This window comes from Podarcis raffonei, chromosome 4 (genome assembly GCF_027172205.1).
Source record: "Podarcis raffonei isolate rPodRaf1 chromosome 4, rPodRaf1.pri, whole genome shotgun sequence".
In the NCBI taxonomy this organism is placed as follows: domain Eukaryota; kingdom Metazoa; phylum Chordata; class Lepidosauria; order Squamata; family Lacertidae; genus Podarcis; species Podarcis raffonei.
In genome coordinates this window covers 26,614,734-26,629,584 of record NC_070605.1, presented here as the reverse complement: position 1 = coordinate 26,629,584, position 14,851 = coordinate 26,614,734, and the positions used below count along the sequence as shown (strand labels likewise).

The 14,851-nt window shown below is 41.9% G+C and overlaps 1 protein-coding gene across 4 annotated transcripts in view; it reads right to left on the bottom strand.

Moving 5' to 3' along the window:
* The window catches only part of NUP58 (nucleoporin 58), a 37,139-nt gene extending 23,391 nt beyond the window's left edge, over positions 1-13,748 (bottom strand). The window contains exons 1-8 of one of the 4 annotated variants that reach the window (XM_053385909.1): positions 13,628-13,748; positions 7,385-7,521; positions 6,228-6,263; positions 4,688-4,837; positions 3,866-3,997; positions 3,108-3,218; positions 1,870-1,894; positions 623-688 (exon numbers count right to left, since the gene is read on the bottom strand). In XM_053385909.1, the coding sequence (XP_053241884.1) occupies positions 623-688; positions 1,870-1,894; positions 3,108-3,218; positions 3,866-3,997; positions 4,688-4,837; positions 6,228-6,263; positions 7,385-7,521; positions 13,628-13,701 (731 nt within the window). In that variant the 5' untranslated portion in view covers positions 13,702-13,748. Of the gene's footprint in view, positions 1-622; positions 689-1,869; positions 1,895-3,107; positions 3,219-3,865; positions 3,998-4,687; positions 4,838-6,227; positions 6,264-7,384; positions 7,522-9,976; positions 10,320-13,627 lie in introns of those variants that run through there. The other 3 variants (XM_053385907.1, XM_053385911.1, XM_053385910.1) reach the window with 3 other exon arrangements.
* Positions 13,749-14,851: the final 1,103 nt, after the last annotated feature.

Sequence of the window (14,851 nt, the reverse complement as noted above, 5' to 3'; positions counted from 1 at the left end):
TTGGGGATAAAGTGTGTGTGTGTGTGTGTGTGTGTGTGTGTGTGTGTGTGTATGTGTGTGTGTGTGTGTACGCTCTCTCTCTCTCTCTCTCTCTCCACACATCTCAAACACAACAAAGACCCCTCTCCCCCATCCTCTCTCTCACACACTCACACCTCTTTCTCCATGGCCAATTCAGTGCTTGTGTTCTGCATCGCACACTGACAATACAGACTTCCCTTTCTTAACGCAAAGCATGGAAAAGCAATTTCCACCTTTCCCATTCTTGAGCTGCAATCTCAGATCTGAGCTGTGCTGGGGAGAGGCACTGCAAAGAGGGGAGAAGCTTAAGGCTCCCCCCTCCGTCATCTTCCCCTCTCTCCCAAGAGAACTCTCTTCACATCACCGAACAACTGGAAAAGCCGTGGTAGAGTGGACAAGGATTAGGGCATTATCAGGGGCCCAACGGAAGCAAGAGCTGAGGTACCTTCAGAGCATCTGCGGAACAGTATACCCACAGCTGTCAAAACCAAGTATTTTGAAACTGTGAACAAAAGAGTACTCTTACTATGCCAAGACATCTCCAAGGTAAGTTTCAGTAACAAAAGATATCTGGAATTCCAAGGACCCAGGAAATACTTACTGAAGATTTTCTACATCTTGGCAGATTACAGGAGGTAGATTTTCATCTTTCAGGGCTTTACTATCCCTGCCAACAGACATGTACATCATTATTAGCATGACACTCTCTAAACAGCAGTAGCAGCAGCTTTTATTTAACACAACAGATGCAAAGAACTGCACTAAGCCCATTAACCACTGAATTTTCTGAATGTTCTATCCCAATTATCATTAAGCAGCAGAAGAAGAAAGTTTTGGAAAACCTTCTCCTTATTTTCCCCAGCAACCCCAAATATCTTGCTCCTACAGAAATGAGAAACTAGTGTTGAGAATGAACATACTATTTGAAGCAGTACCTTCCTCTCTGGAAATTACAACATCACAGTCAAATCTGCACCAGCTCCATCATCCTAACTTGTTATCACGAAGATTAAACCCAATCAATTTAGTCCACTAACTGTAAACAATTCGGTACCCTTTAGGGGTCACTGACGTAAACTCCCAACAGCCTCAGGGACGATGGAAACTGGAGTCCAACCTCGGGAAAGCACCATGAACCAGGTGTGGCCATGCAAGCCCTGGACCAGGGTCCAAGTGCAGTGGTAGCCTAGATGAGGGCCAATAAACTAAGCTGGAATCCTGGCAATATGCAGGCTCCATGGTTGGCCAACTTGCCTCTTCTGACCAGGGTTATTGTCTCTGTAGCAGGTTAGGAGCTTGGTGGTGCTCCTTGACAGCATGCAACACCAATGATGAAGAATCTCCTCTCAATATACTATCTGGCCAGATTTAAGGTGCAACTGTTATCATATAAAGCCCTAAATAACTTGGGACTAGCCTCCTTGAAGGACCATCGTTCTCCATACGTTCCTGCCTACTTGAGATCTGTTGGAGAAGCATTACTAACTGTCCCTTGTGATATATGTTATGCAGCCATAAGAATGGGGTACTTCGCATAGCAGTGCCGATATTGTGGAACTCATTGCATTTGTATATTAGGCAGGCGTCTTCTGTGCTTCATTTAAGACACCACTTTAAAACATTTATTCACACAAGCTTACCTTTCCATATAACCCATTTTATGTTCTTCTCTTGCCTTTTTTTGTTTAGTTTATAACATTGATCTTATGTATCTTGGTTTGAGAATATTTAGCGGTACAGAAATTTATGTATGCTTAAATAAAATAAGAAGCTATTGGTTGCCTTCCATTTAAGAGGCACCTGGTCCCAACAGGTATTTTTCCAGCTATGAATATTTGGTACACTTACTCTGGTCTCGTTCCTGTTTTGTCACCTGAGGGGGAAAGGAAGTTAAAACTCTTAGTATAAACAAAAACATGCTCCTAAATTTGAATTATGAAAGTATCAATAGGTTTCTTATACTGAACACCATCAATGACTCTCTTTTCTAAAAAGGATACCCACCCCTATTACCCTCGGCTAAAAGCTTCAAATATTATTTGGAAAAATACTAGCTTCTGGTTCACCGCTATTGAACAAACAGCAGCCAGTTCCCTGACTTGTTTTACTTTTAAGGATCACCAGATACGGGTAGGATTGCACAGTTAGTGTCATTTAACCAATCTCAGGCCAGACATTTTCAAAGCATATTTTGATAGGTAGCAATTATTTTATTTTGGAGTACAGACTAACACGTCTGCATTAAATTCAGATTTTAAATAGTGTATTTTTTCTTTTTCTTTTTTAAAAAACAGCAATTCTCTAACAAAAATAACCTGGTATTTTAAAACCACTGTTATTATCCATCCTACAGGGGCTCTATGCATAGTTTCAGATGCTGCAGGGCAGGGTGGAGAATGTACTGTTGGATTACAACTCCCATTGGTCAGTCAGCATAGCCCATATTCAGGGATAATAGGAGCTGTAATTCAACAACATATGGAGGGCTACAAGTTCCCCATCCATGCTGTAATAGGAGCTTCAGTCGGAGATAAAGACAGGGGGGAAGTATATGGGAGGAGGAGGAGGAGGAGAAGGAGAAGAAGTGACCAAGCAGAGTTAGGGTATGTGAGAGGATTTCCTTGAGAATGCACTTGAGCACCTGAACCAAGCAGAATTGAATTTTCTGTGCATCAACTGGTGCACAGGGAGCTGGATCCTGCTTTTTGCAGGTTTCAGGTGTGCAGGCAGCTGATACAGCTCCACACCTGAGATCAGAGGTGACGTGGCTGCAGATTTGGGGAAATGGCCTGGGGGTAGAAATCTGGCCAGAACAAAAATTCCCTACTCTTGGTGTATGGAGTACTGATGTGGACAGTACTGGTGAGCTGCGAGGCAACTGGGAACACAAGCCTCAGCACCAGGCACCAAAATCCCAGAGCAGTAGAATCATAAAGCAGTTAGTTTCATTAAAGAGTTTCCTATTTAAAAAGATAGATTTAGAATTTGTTGTTTTAATGAGTCCCCATGCAGTTCCAGAAAAAAGCCAGTGCCTAATAAGTATTCTTGGAGAAACACCTTTCCAAGCTGTGTCCACAAAAACTTACTCTTTTTATCTGAAGAACTACTGAAGTCTATGCCACCAAGACCTTCATTAACAGTAGTAGCAGGTGCTGCAGCCGTCCCTAGAGTCAAACCGAAAGCATTCTGTCCGAGCCCTGCAAGTAATCCATCAACTGTATCAGAGACTTCTTTTTGTCATGCATCAGTATCGAAAATAGTCTGAATATAACATTTTTGAAGCAATATATCCTCAATAAATTGCCAGTAGTGAAAATCAAAGGCATGTTATGCCTACATTCACCAGCTAGAACCCATATGTAGATGTGGGGAAAACAAGACTTGTAGTATGTGTAGACAATGAAAAATTGTTTTCATCATCAACCCTGCTCTCCAGCCAAAAATGGTAGGGATAAGGCCATGAGCTTCAGAAATCTTCCGAGAAACATCAACACCCGACTATGTGGGTGTTATTCCAAGCTCTAAGGTGGGCAGAGGTTCATCCTTGATTCACTGATCTCAGAAACTCTCAGAAAGCAACTTAACTACTGAGAACTCTCTGTTGACCTTGAGCCCCAAACTATTTCTAATTTTCAGATAGTAACACAGCAAGTGATGCTGTTCATTTATTAGTTGTTAATGTAGATGACCACAAACCCAAGCACTTCAAAATAAAGGACCAGGAACAATTACTTAGTTCTAGCACAACCGGATTAGCAAAACACACGGTATCTCAACAGTCTTGATAAGACACACATCTTTTGGACAAATCTGAGGAGGTAGATGCACATAAAAGGCTTGTCACCTGTAGCAGCTGAGCTTGCATTTGGGAAGAGTGTCCCTCCTAAACCAGCTAAGGCTCCCCCAAGAGAAAGTCCTGTGGATACTGTTGTGGTTGGAGCTGTGCCTCCCAAGTTCAGCGTAAAGCCAGTGGACCCTGGATATTAAGCAGAGGTGTAAGCTGAAGACATGCATGCTGATTTTCCTTCATAATAACAGCTATTATTACCTGCTAAATAAACAACTATTGGAATTCAGTTGTGGACAATATGGCCGAAACTTTCACAAATTCTACCTGCTGTTACCGTTGTCATCATTTACTTGCATGGATTAAGCACTCTTGCACTAAATCAGGAAAGCAAATTTTGAAAAGTATTTGTGGCCATGCAGATGTTGCTCAGCTCCAACTCTAGCCAGCATGGCCAAGGGTTAGGAATGATACATGCTGTAGTCCAGCAATATCTAGAAGGCTATAGATTCCCCCACACCAATCTTACAGCATACATTCTGAGGCAAGTATTCCTTAGGCATGATGCATATGCTCCAATTTTACATCACTGTGCAGTTAAAGGGATTTTGATGACAAACAAAGCAGAGTTTCTTGGCACTTTTCTCCTCTTATCAGACATAGGATGCTTCTTTTAGCATCCTTCATACTGGCTTCCCTATCACGTACCATGTTCTCAAGTTAATTCAGTGTACCAAACTAAACTAACACCATTATGTGAATGTTCAATCATCTTTATCAGAACTGCACTGATTCACCTGGTTTCTTTTTTTAGGAACAATTATGCATTTGTGAACAATGGAAATTTGATTTAAACACAAAACTATAAGTGTATATTACCTGTTGCTGGCGCAGATGCAAGAGCAGAGGAAAGTGAGAGGCCAGAGGTGGCAGAAGAGATAGGCAAAGCAAATGGTGTGGCTGATCCTGCAGGTTTGCTGAAACCTAGACTAAGTCCTGGGGTACTTGCAGAAGTAGAAGCAGGTGTGCCTGTAAAAGAACAATAAAATGTCATTCTTCTTTTGATGCCACTTAAACTGGGTATGTTCAGTAAAATTAAGAATTCTAAATTTATTACTCTAGATCTGTATATAGCCAGTGAAAAGTGAGCAAAGCCACATTAATTTTTTCACTCACTCTTCCATTAGACTCAAAGCAGTGAAACACATTTAACAATATGTACTAGCAGTAAGAGATAGCCAAGCTTCCCATATTTTGAATGCTTCTGAAATTCTTTTAAAAACAACAACCAATAATATATGCACTGCTTCCCAACACTGTTGTCCCCTGTTCCCAGGGGATACGATGACAAAATCATCACCACCACTGGGGAAGGTCAACCCTGGGCACCTACAAGTTTCATGTTTTTAATATGTATCACCTGAAACAAGGTTTCTGGTTCATCTCAGAGCATTGGAGAACCTGGAATATAATGGGTCCAAGCTATTCACTGCTTTATAGGACAACCATCAGGACCAAGGATAATAGCCAGAAGCTGTAGACAGATCAAGTGGACAATAAGCGACATAATATACTCTTTGGGCCATTCCGGTCAAAACACAGGCAGAAGAATTTGGCACCAGCTATCACTACCCAACTTCAATAGTGGCCCTACATAGAGTACTTTACTGTAGTCCAACTCAGAGATCACCATGCATAACTGACAGTGGCCTAGTCCTTTTAACTAAGAAGCGACTGGATGAAGAATCAGATGCACCTGATAAAAGTATACTTCTGACCACTTCTACAACCTGGATACCTGGAAGCAGGGTCCAGTCCAGGATGGCACCCAAGCTGCATCAGGCATGGGATCACAACCAAGACATGCTAGCTCAATTCTAACTCATATCAATGGGATGCCCTTAACAGATTATACAGAGTGCGTAAGCAGAATTGTTGACGGCTATGGACTGTGGTTGTGGCCTGAATACAGGCACCTTTGAGAAAAATGGGAGGAAGAGACAGACTTGATAAAAAGAACATGAAGAAAACAGGGAAACAAATAGAAAGATAATGGGAAAATATCACGTAGGCAGGTTACAGAAATTGAATAGCACATATCATAACACATGAATAGCCAAGAGCTTTGGAGACTGGGGATCAGGAAGGCTAACAAGGCCGTGGAAAGGAGGTGGGGAGCTGAATGTTACATCTGGATTTGAACCAACCAAGTAAATATTTGAGTACATGTTCCTAATGTACCATTATCTACAGTTTTTACTTTCATATTTTTCTTCTTGACACTTTAGTCATCTTTGGGGTTTATCCAGCATTCCTAGTCTCTCATCATCCAAATCCGGAACTTTTTGTTTGGGCAGCTCTGAAAGTCACACCCCATTTAAAGAAAAAGCAAAGCTAGCTTTGAACTTATAGCACTTACCAAGTGTCAATCCTGTAGCCATGGTGGTTGCTGTTCCTGTATAATAGTAGAAAAAACCCTGAGTTTAATAAACCACACTTCTATTGCCTGTTGCCTAACAGATTTATCATTGACCCCAAATTAGTGACTTAAAATCCATTATCAGAAGATCGAAGGGACATTTACACACAAGTGGTGGGGCTGTAAGAAAGCCAGAGAGTATTGGGAGATGATATACAGTACTCAGAACTAAAAAAGATGTTAAGGGTCTCATTTCCCAAGAAACCAGAGATGTTCTTACTGAGTATAGTAGAGGGGGACATACCCAAGAAAGTACTTAAGTCTTTTTTCCTCTACACAAAAACAGCGGCCAGAATAATTTATGCCTAAAGGTTGAAGGACAAAAATAGACTGGCAGAATAAGCTAACAGAATATGCAGAATAGTAATGTTGACTGCAAAGATAAGAATTCAAGATGAGTTGGATATAAAAGAAGAGTGGAAATACTTTGGTGAATATTAAAAGAAATATAACAATCAGATAAACTTCAAAGTGGCATTAGGTTTATGAGCAGCAGATAAAATAAGCAGAAGAGGGGTGGTAATTAAGGAGATGCAGCTTAACAAGGACTAAATAGGACCCCCCAGAGGGATGTGTGTGGAAGTCAGAGTGTGAGAGAAACAATGACAACTGTATAACTGATATATTAAGATATGTAAATTGCATAAGTATTTTTTAAATACATTATCAGCTCTCTAATAATACTATATAACCAGAGAGTGCTTTTAATAATGAAGATATACATATTTTTGACAAGGAGCAAAATTACTGAATATAATTTGAAATTTTAGCTACTCCTGCATTTTGCCACTAATTCTCATTACTAACTCTCAAATCTATTACCAGTTCAAGGCTCACCTTTTTTATTTTTCAATTGAACAAAATAAAGTAAAAATAAAAAATGCATAAAGAGAAAAGCAAAAAAGGTATATTATATCACTATACAGTATATGCAAACAACTACAGTTCCATATATGCTTGTCTAGTATACAGGTATATAAAGTGTTATTTTTAACTAAATGCATCTACGGTTATTTATAACCTACTATATTTTTTTACACATTTCAAATGTCATTATACTTGTCTCATCTTAAAAGTGTAGAAATATAATATTTTACCTGTATTAGCCCCTCCCAATGTAAAACCAGTGGCAGGTTTTGAGCTAAAAAGTCCAGTTCCAAAGCCTACCGATGAAGCGGTTGTAGTTGCTGTAGCCGTCGAGCCCAATGTCCCAAAATTAAGCCCTCCAGTTGAGCTACATTACAAGACAAATAAATTAGTTAAATTTAACACACATTCATTTTTTTATTTCTTCATTGCAGTAGTTCTACAGAACAGTTTGAAAGTCAAAATGCCTCTTCCATATTTCTCCCTTTAATATGAACGTAAATGCTACCAGCAGATATTTCACCCTCAAGTCAACCAAGATTTATATTGCATTTTTTGTTGCTAACTGTCATTATTTTAGCTTAAAACAACCAATTGCATTTGGTTAACATAATCAAGTAACTAATTACATGTTTCAGAGCCCTATATGGAAAGGGACAGACAGAGACCCAAAGACATTAGTGATTTCAACTCAAGCTGAATCAAAAACAGTCCACTAGAATGAAGCGGCTCTCAAACTAAACTTCTGACATTACTGGAAATATTTTAGGAAACACAAAATTCTTTACATTTTCAGTCTGAAGGGTAGGGCCTGACTATCCCGGGGATATACAGTTAACTTTATTTCTCACATCCCAGAACAAGTTTTAAAAGAAGTTATTAGCAGATTAAAAGTGAGCTCTTTTTCAGACTGAAGTAGAATAAAAAATCCTTGTAGCAATGCAACACATTTCATACATGGTTTTCAATTTCTACTATTGTTCACTCGCCATCACCTATCAGGCAGAAAAGTTTACGTGACGCTGTTGGCTCTCCAGTAATAACACAACAAGCAGCTTCTATAATTGCTGTCAACTCTGTTTTGGATCTCATATAACATTTCAGACATGGAATGTCTATGTTGCAAAATTAATAATGATGTAACCAGCAGGTTTAAATGCCTTAAAGTTACGACAGTACAAATGTAATATATTATAAGACAGTGCAGATGAGCTCTATCATAGCCACAATATGGAAAGCAACTGCGAGTACAACACAAAATCTGACAGCTATTCTCATCAGGACTTGTAAAGTTTATTTGATGATTTAACACCCTGAGTGTCAGACACAACGCAATCAGTGTAAAGAACATTGAGGGGAAAAGAACACAAAAACATAGTGTGTTCAATGTGATGGTGAGCTTAGCCTAAACCCCTTCCATCATTATCATCCGCTATGCTAATAGTGAAATCAGTTATCTTATGCACTTAAAACAGCACCATTGAAAACACAAGAGGCTAGTGGGAATCCTGACTGCTGGAGAAGTACAGGAAAATTTAGGAACAGAAACTCAAGAAGATATACAGAGAATAAAAACCAATACATAAATACCTCCTAAAGAGCTCAGTGAGGTATGAGGATGCTCAGCAACCATAAAATAGTGGCTGGCTGCTGCAAGGGGGAGCAAGGGAGGTGGGGGAGCTGAACAGGAACACTCTGCTTTGCAACATTATGTACCTGCTTATTATTATTTAAATGGCAAGTGAATTTCCAGCATCAACAAGCATGGCCATATCAGTTTGCATTTCTTGGTACAGAAAGTATTGGTCAGATGTGTAGAGATCTTTCCTATTCTAATTAATTCAAGAGGGTTCTGGAAGCTTCTCTGTGTGAAAGAAACAAGCAGAAGGCTCATGATGTTTGGATTATTCCTTCAGAGAAGCTGAGTACAGCTGGCTTAAGTACAGAAGATGTCTGAAGAAGTGTGCATGCACATGAAAGCTCATACCAATAACAAACTTAGTTGGTCTCTAAGGTGCTACTGGAAGGATTTTTTTTTATTTTGTCCAAAAGAAAACAGCCAGCAATCTGCAGATATCTAATATTCTTCACAGGACATACTTGTTTCTCCCCTAGATTCACCATCCCAGATGCACACTTGCCCAGAAGCAAATCCCACTGAGCTCAATGGGACTTGACCCAATGTATGACTACAATTGCCATCTTAGGTTTTGCTTTTGAGTTTAGCTATTATTCATCGTGGCTCTTTCTGAGACATCCAAAATCACTTCACCCTGCAAGCTGGACATATTGTGGCAATTATATATGGGGGTTATTTGGTTGTTTTTGATTATGTTTTTTGTGGTTTTATATTTTGTTGTGTGAACCGCCTAGAGACCTCTGGGTATAGAGCAGTATACAAATTCAAATAATAATAATAATAATAATAATAATAATAATGCTTTTATCGCAGAAATTCTAGTTGAGTTTTCTTTCTTTTTTTTAAGTACTTCACTTCGGCTGCTGTTCACAGCACACTTCAAAATAAATCCCAGCGTGGACTCTGGAAGACCCAGGCTAAAATCCCAGCTTCACCCACGAGCTGGGGATGAGAGATATTTTCACCGCATAGCAACAAACCACCTCACAGGGTTGGGGTGGCGGGTGAGGAGGGAGCCACGTGCGCAGCCTCGAGCAACTCGGGCGCGCGTGTTCTACGTAACAAGACGAGGATAATAATGGCAGGGAGGCGATGCCCTCAACCGAGCCCTACTGGCCAAGTCTACTCCCCGCTCCGCCCGAGGCGCCTCCACACTTTCCCCGCCTCCCCACGCCCTGCTTACCTCGGGGTGCCTCCAAACGAGAAGCCCCCTCCGCCGCCGCCTCCAGTACCAGCAGCAGCTGCGGTAGCCGAAGGCAGAGTCCCGGCTCCGAAGGAGAAGCCCGCCGACATGGCGGCGGCGAGGGGGAAAAGGAGACCCCCCCTCTCCCAAGCGTGGGATGTGGGGTCGTTATGGCCTGAGCTCTCTGGACTGCAGCCGCCCTGTCAGGCTGCGGCTCTTCGGAGGTCTCCCCGGCGGGAAGTTTCAAAAGGCGGCAAGATTCCGGAGCTCGAATTACGCCACCGGCGGCGCCGCAAATAAACGTCGGAGGGAAACTCCGTCGCACGTTCTTTTTCCTTCGCGCATGCGCGCAGCCGCACGGCACCATGGGATCGTGGAGGACACTCTTTCTTTCTCCCCCCCTCCTACAACTTTCGATAATCCTAGTGGACCGCAAAGATAAAGAAAAAGTATAGACTGCCTTTTTTTCCTTAGGAGAGGAAGCTTCCGGGGCTCACGTTATAAACCGGCTCTTTTCTCCTCTTGAGCGGAAGTGAGAAAGCTCTGCCCGTAGAAATTGGTAAAGTCCGTGTTTTAGGGCAGGTGTAGTTGGGCAGCAGCGCTTCCTCCGCAATAGATAGCAGGAGAGCATTTATGTTCTGGGAAGCCAGGACCTATTTCGGAGTTCGGTGGGCATTAAGGCATTTTTGAACATAAAAAAATAAATTAATCACCCTAACCGTGCGACTTCAGATGTAGACTATGCTCATAACAAATGCATTCGCACCTCTTTGCCCGCCATCCTTTTAAAGGTGAGGGATGCTAGCTTAAAATTGTCATTGTTGCTGTTGTTTAATTTGTATGAAGTTTATGCTGGCCTGGTTTGATATTCTAGTTTAACTTTGGCCTTATGTCATTTCTGCCCTGGGATCTTTGGGGGGGGGCGATAAATTAATACGGAAAATAAATAACATAAATGATGAGTGGAGCTAGAAGCTGAGGCACAGTAGTTTAGGAACTGGGCTCATTTGGACTTCCTTTCAAACCCCCCCCCCCCCGCGAAGCACGAAAGTTGAAGAAAATGTCCACTTAAATTGTCCTGCCTGAACAGATCCAGCACTCACCTGCATAAAGAAGTCTAATATTTCATTGGTTTGCATGTGGACGGGTTAGATGTCTACTCACAAGAAGAGTTCAGTGAGGCTCTAGTCTATCCTAAATGTTTAAAAACGCTGAGATAATTATTATTTTTACGAAATAACACCTAGCAGGAACGCCTGCCTAATACTACTACTAGACTGTACTCGTTGGTGTGTGGAGTGACCAGCTGCTGTTCAGATATAAACTAAGATAAAATCATGGTGTTCTCTATTTGATTTCTATAGGCAGCTCTTACTTTCTTCTGGCTAGCAGAGTGGGGAAATGTTTAGAAAAAACGGAAGTTGAGTCCTCAAGATGATGTTGGACTGCAGTTCCCATCAGCCCTGACCAGCATAGGCAGAAAGTTGAAGTCCAACCATTTTATAAGACTACCACGTTGCCTACTTCCTCACCTCTATGGCAGCCTTCAACCTAGTGCCCTCCAGATATTGTTGGACTGCAACTTCCATCAGTTGCAGCCAGCATAATCAATGGTCAGGGACTATGGGAGTTGTAATCCTAAACCTCTGGAGGGCACCAGGTTGGAGGAAGAAAGACTGGTTTATTTATTTAGTTATTCTTCTTTTTACATACATCTTTCTCCCACTCCACATTTTATCCTCGTAAGAATCCTGAGGAGTAGGTTTGGCTGAGAGACAATGGGTGGCTGGGCAAAGAACACCCCATGAACTTTGTAGTCCTGTGTGGGATTCGAACCTTGGTCTCCCAGGTCCTAGTTCACCAGCTCTAACCACTACACCACACTCAAACTGTGAGGAAAACATTCTGTCTTTCACACTTCTTGCCCACTGGTGAGTTGAGGAAATTTCTTCAAAATGGCTTTCAAAAGAAAGGATGGAGGCAGGCAGGTGATCCAGCTGCTTGTTCCTCGTCATAGGAAAAGGTAAAGGGACCCCTGACCATTAGGTCCAGTCGTGGCCGACTCTGGGGTTGCGGCGCTCATCTCGCTTTATTGGCCCAGGGAGCCGGCGTACAGCTTCCGGGTCATGTGGCCAGCATGACCAAGCCACTTATGGCAAACCAGAGCAGTGCACGGAAATGCCATTTACCTTCCCGCCGGAGCGGTACCTATTTATCTACTTGCACTTTGACGTGCTTTTGAACTGCTAGGTTGGCAGGAGCTGGGACTGAGCAATGGGAGCTCACCCTGTTGCGGGGATTCGAACCGCCGACCTTCTGATCAGCAAGTCCTAGGCTCTGTGGTTTAACCCACAGCGCCACCTGCGTAGTTGTATTTCTATGGCAAGATAAGATTCTAGCGCTTAAGCTAGATGACAGAGCTGTGGCTGCAGGGAGATAACCGGCAGCTGCTCTGCAACAGATGTAAGGGGGAGGGAAGACTCTGGCTTCTGCCAGTGGCCAGAGGAACAAAAGTCACTGTGTTGTTGTTGTTTTGTATTGCTGGGTAAACTGCCTTGGAGATCATTTGATTAAAAGTTGCATCAAAAATCGTTGAACTAAAGACATAAAATGTCTCTCAAAGTAATCTGAAACCTAATTTTATATTCATATCTCTTCCCCACCACCAGATGTTGCACAGTATTGTTAAAAGTATAGCATGCATTTAAAGCACAACTACACCACTTTAACAGTCCTGGGTCGTCGTGTCCCCCCCTCCCCAAGAATCCTGGGAACTGTAGTTTGTTAGAGGTGCTGATAATTAGGGCTGCCGTACGTCCAGAATTTCCCAGACATACCCGGGATTCATCCGTCGAAAATAGCGTCCAGACGGAATTTTCAAAAATCGGCGAAAACCCAGGCATATGGCAGCACAACAACTTTGCCCAAAAAATTCAACAACTTTTGTATCTGCCTTTTCACTTTTTGAAATATGGCAATGCTACAATAATTGATAAGAGACCCCCTATTCTTTTCACAGAGTGATCTCAGCTGGCTGAACCACATCTCACTCATCTCACACTGACTGTACAGTCTTGGGACTGTATTCTAGAACTACACATCAAAGGCACAAATCCCACAGCTTAGCAAATTGGTCAGGTGACTGGACTTTCTCATGAACAATACTATAATTACTAACAGCAATAAATAAATAAACTCTGAAGACTCTTAAAGCTGCCTCGGTAAATGCTGCCTCTGGATATAATAAATCTTACCCCTATGTCCTGATCTGACATAGTTAAAAAAGGTAAAGGACCCCTGGACAGTTAAGTCCAGTCAAAGGCAACTTTGGGGTGCGACACTCATCTCGCTTCAGGAACACTGTGACAGAAGCCAAAGTGCATGGAAGCACCGTTTACCTTCCTGCCGCAGCAGTACCTATTTATCTACTTGCAGTGGTGTGCTTTCGAACTGCTAGGTTGGCAGAAGCTGGGACAGAGTAACGGGAGCTCACCCCGTCGTGCAGATTCAAACTGCCAACCTTTCGATCAGCAAGCCCAAGAGGCTCAGTGGTTTAGACCACAGAGCCACCCGCTCCTTATTCTCCCCCCCCTTTTTACCTTACCTCTAACATAGCACCTCTGATCCTTAGTATGCAATGAAGCTTTTTACCTGCCTGCATTGTTGGTTTGGGGGCCACCCCTCCAGAGAAGCCCCAGATTACAAAAGTCATTCTTCCTTGACATAGCTGCTAGCGTGACTCTTTTCTAAAAGTAGTTTCATCTGTGTAAACTGAATCAGAAAATGCCCTTAATCCTTTCCCAGCTAATCAGCATGACAATGTAACCCAGACCCCTTTGTTGTTGGGAAATTCCCAGTTGATTGGCCGGATGGATGATGTCACAAGTATTCCAGTTTACCAATGACTACCCTTGTGTCCCCTGAAACATATTTATTCTGGCTTCACCTTCCTTGGAGTCTGCTAGATATATGAAGTATGATCTTCAGCAGGTGTCTATATCAATATATTTTAAACAGGCATACGAAGCCCAGGATATGCAATGCGAGAACGGGCCTTTTCTTTCCCTATTTATGAAATCCTCTCCCAGGGAGGTTCATCTGTTGCCTTCATTAGACGCCAGGAGAAAAGCTTCCTCTTCTCCCAGGCCCTTGGCTAGTTAAGTAATCCTATGGCCTATTAATTAATTAATTAATTAATTAATTAATTAATTAATTTTAAAATAACTTTATTCATTTGGTTTTTCAGATTAAAATTTTACAGTCACATATCCAACATACAATATAGAAACAAGATTCCAAAGAATCTCCTGGACTTCCCTCCTCCCTTTTGTGGGCCCTATAGTTAACCATTTCCTCCTGCATCTTTTATAATAATCAAAATCTTTTACCTCTCCATTGTGTCCAAAATTCACCAATAAAATACAAGTGTTATTCCCATCCTACTAACGATTTTAACTGTTTACAATGGTTTTTATTAAGATAAATTATAAATTTTCCCCTATTCCTTATTAAAATTTAGGTCTTCCTGATTTCTGATTCTTCTGGTCATTTTAGCCATTTTTGCATCGTCGCATCAACCTTATCTGCCGTTCTTCTCTGGTAGGGACTTTATCTTCTTTCCAATCCTATGGTCTTTTAAACTGCGTGTATGTTTGTGTGGCATTGTTTTTGTTTGTTATTAGGGTGCATATTTTTTGTGTGTTTGTATACTGTATTGGTAAACCGCCCTGTGGTGATGGGTGGAATGATGAGCAAGTAAACAAAGCGGCCTTTTCTGTTTGAGAATTCTCTCTTATTTGACTGGGTCTTCCACCCGGCAGGGGCCGCTGTGGGACGGACCCGGCCCTCTTGCAGGCCGCTTTGGTCTCCCCACCT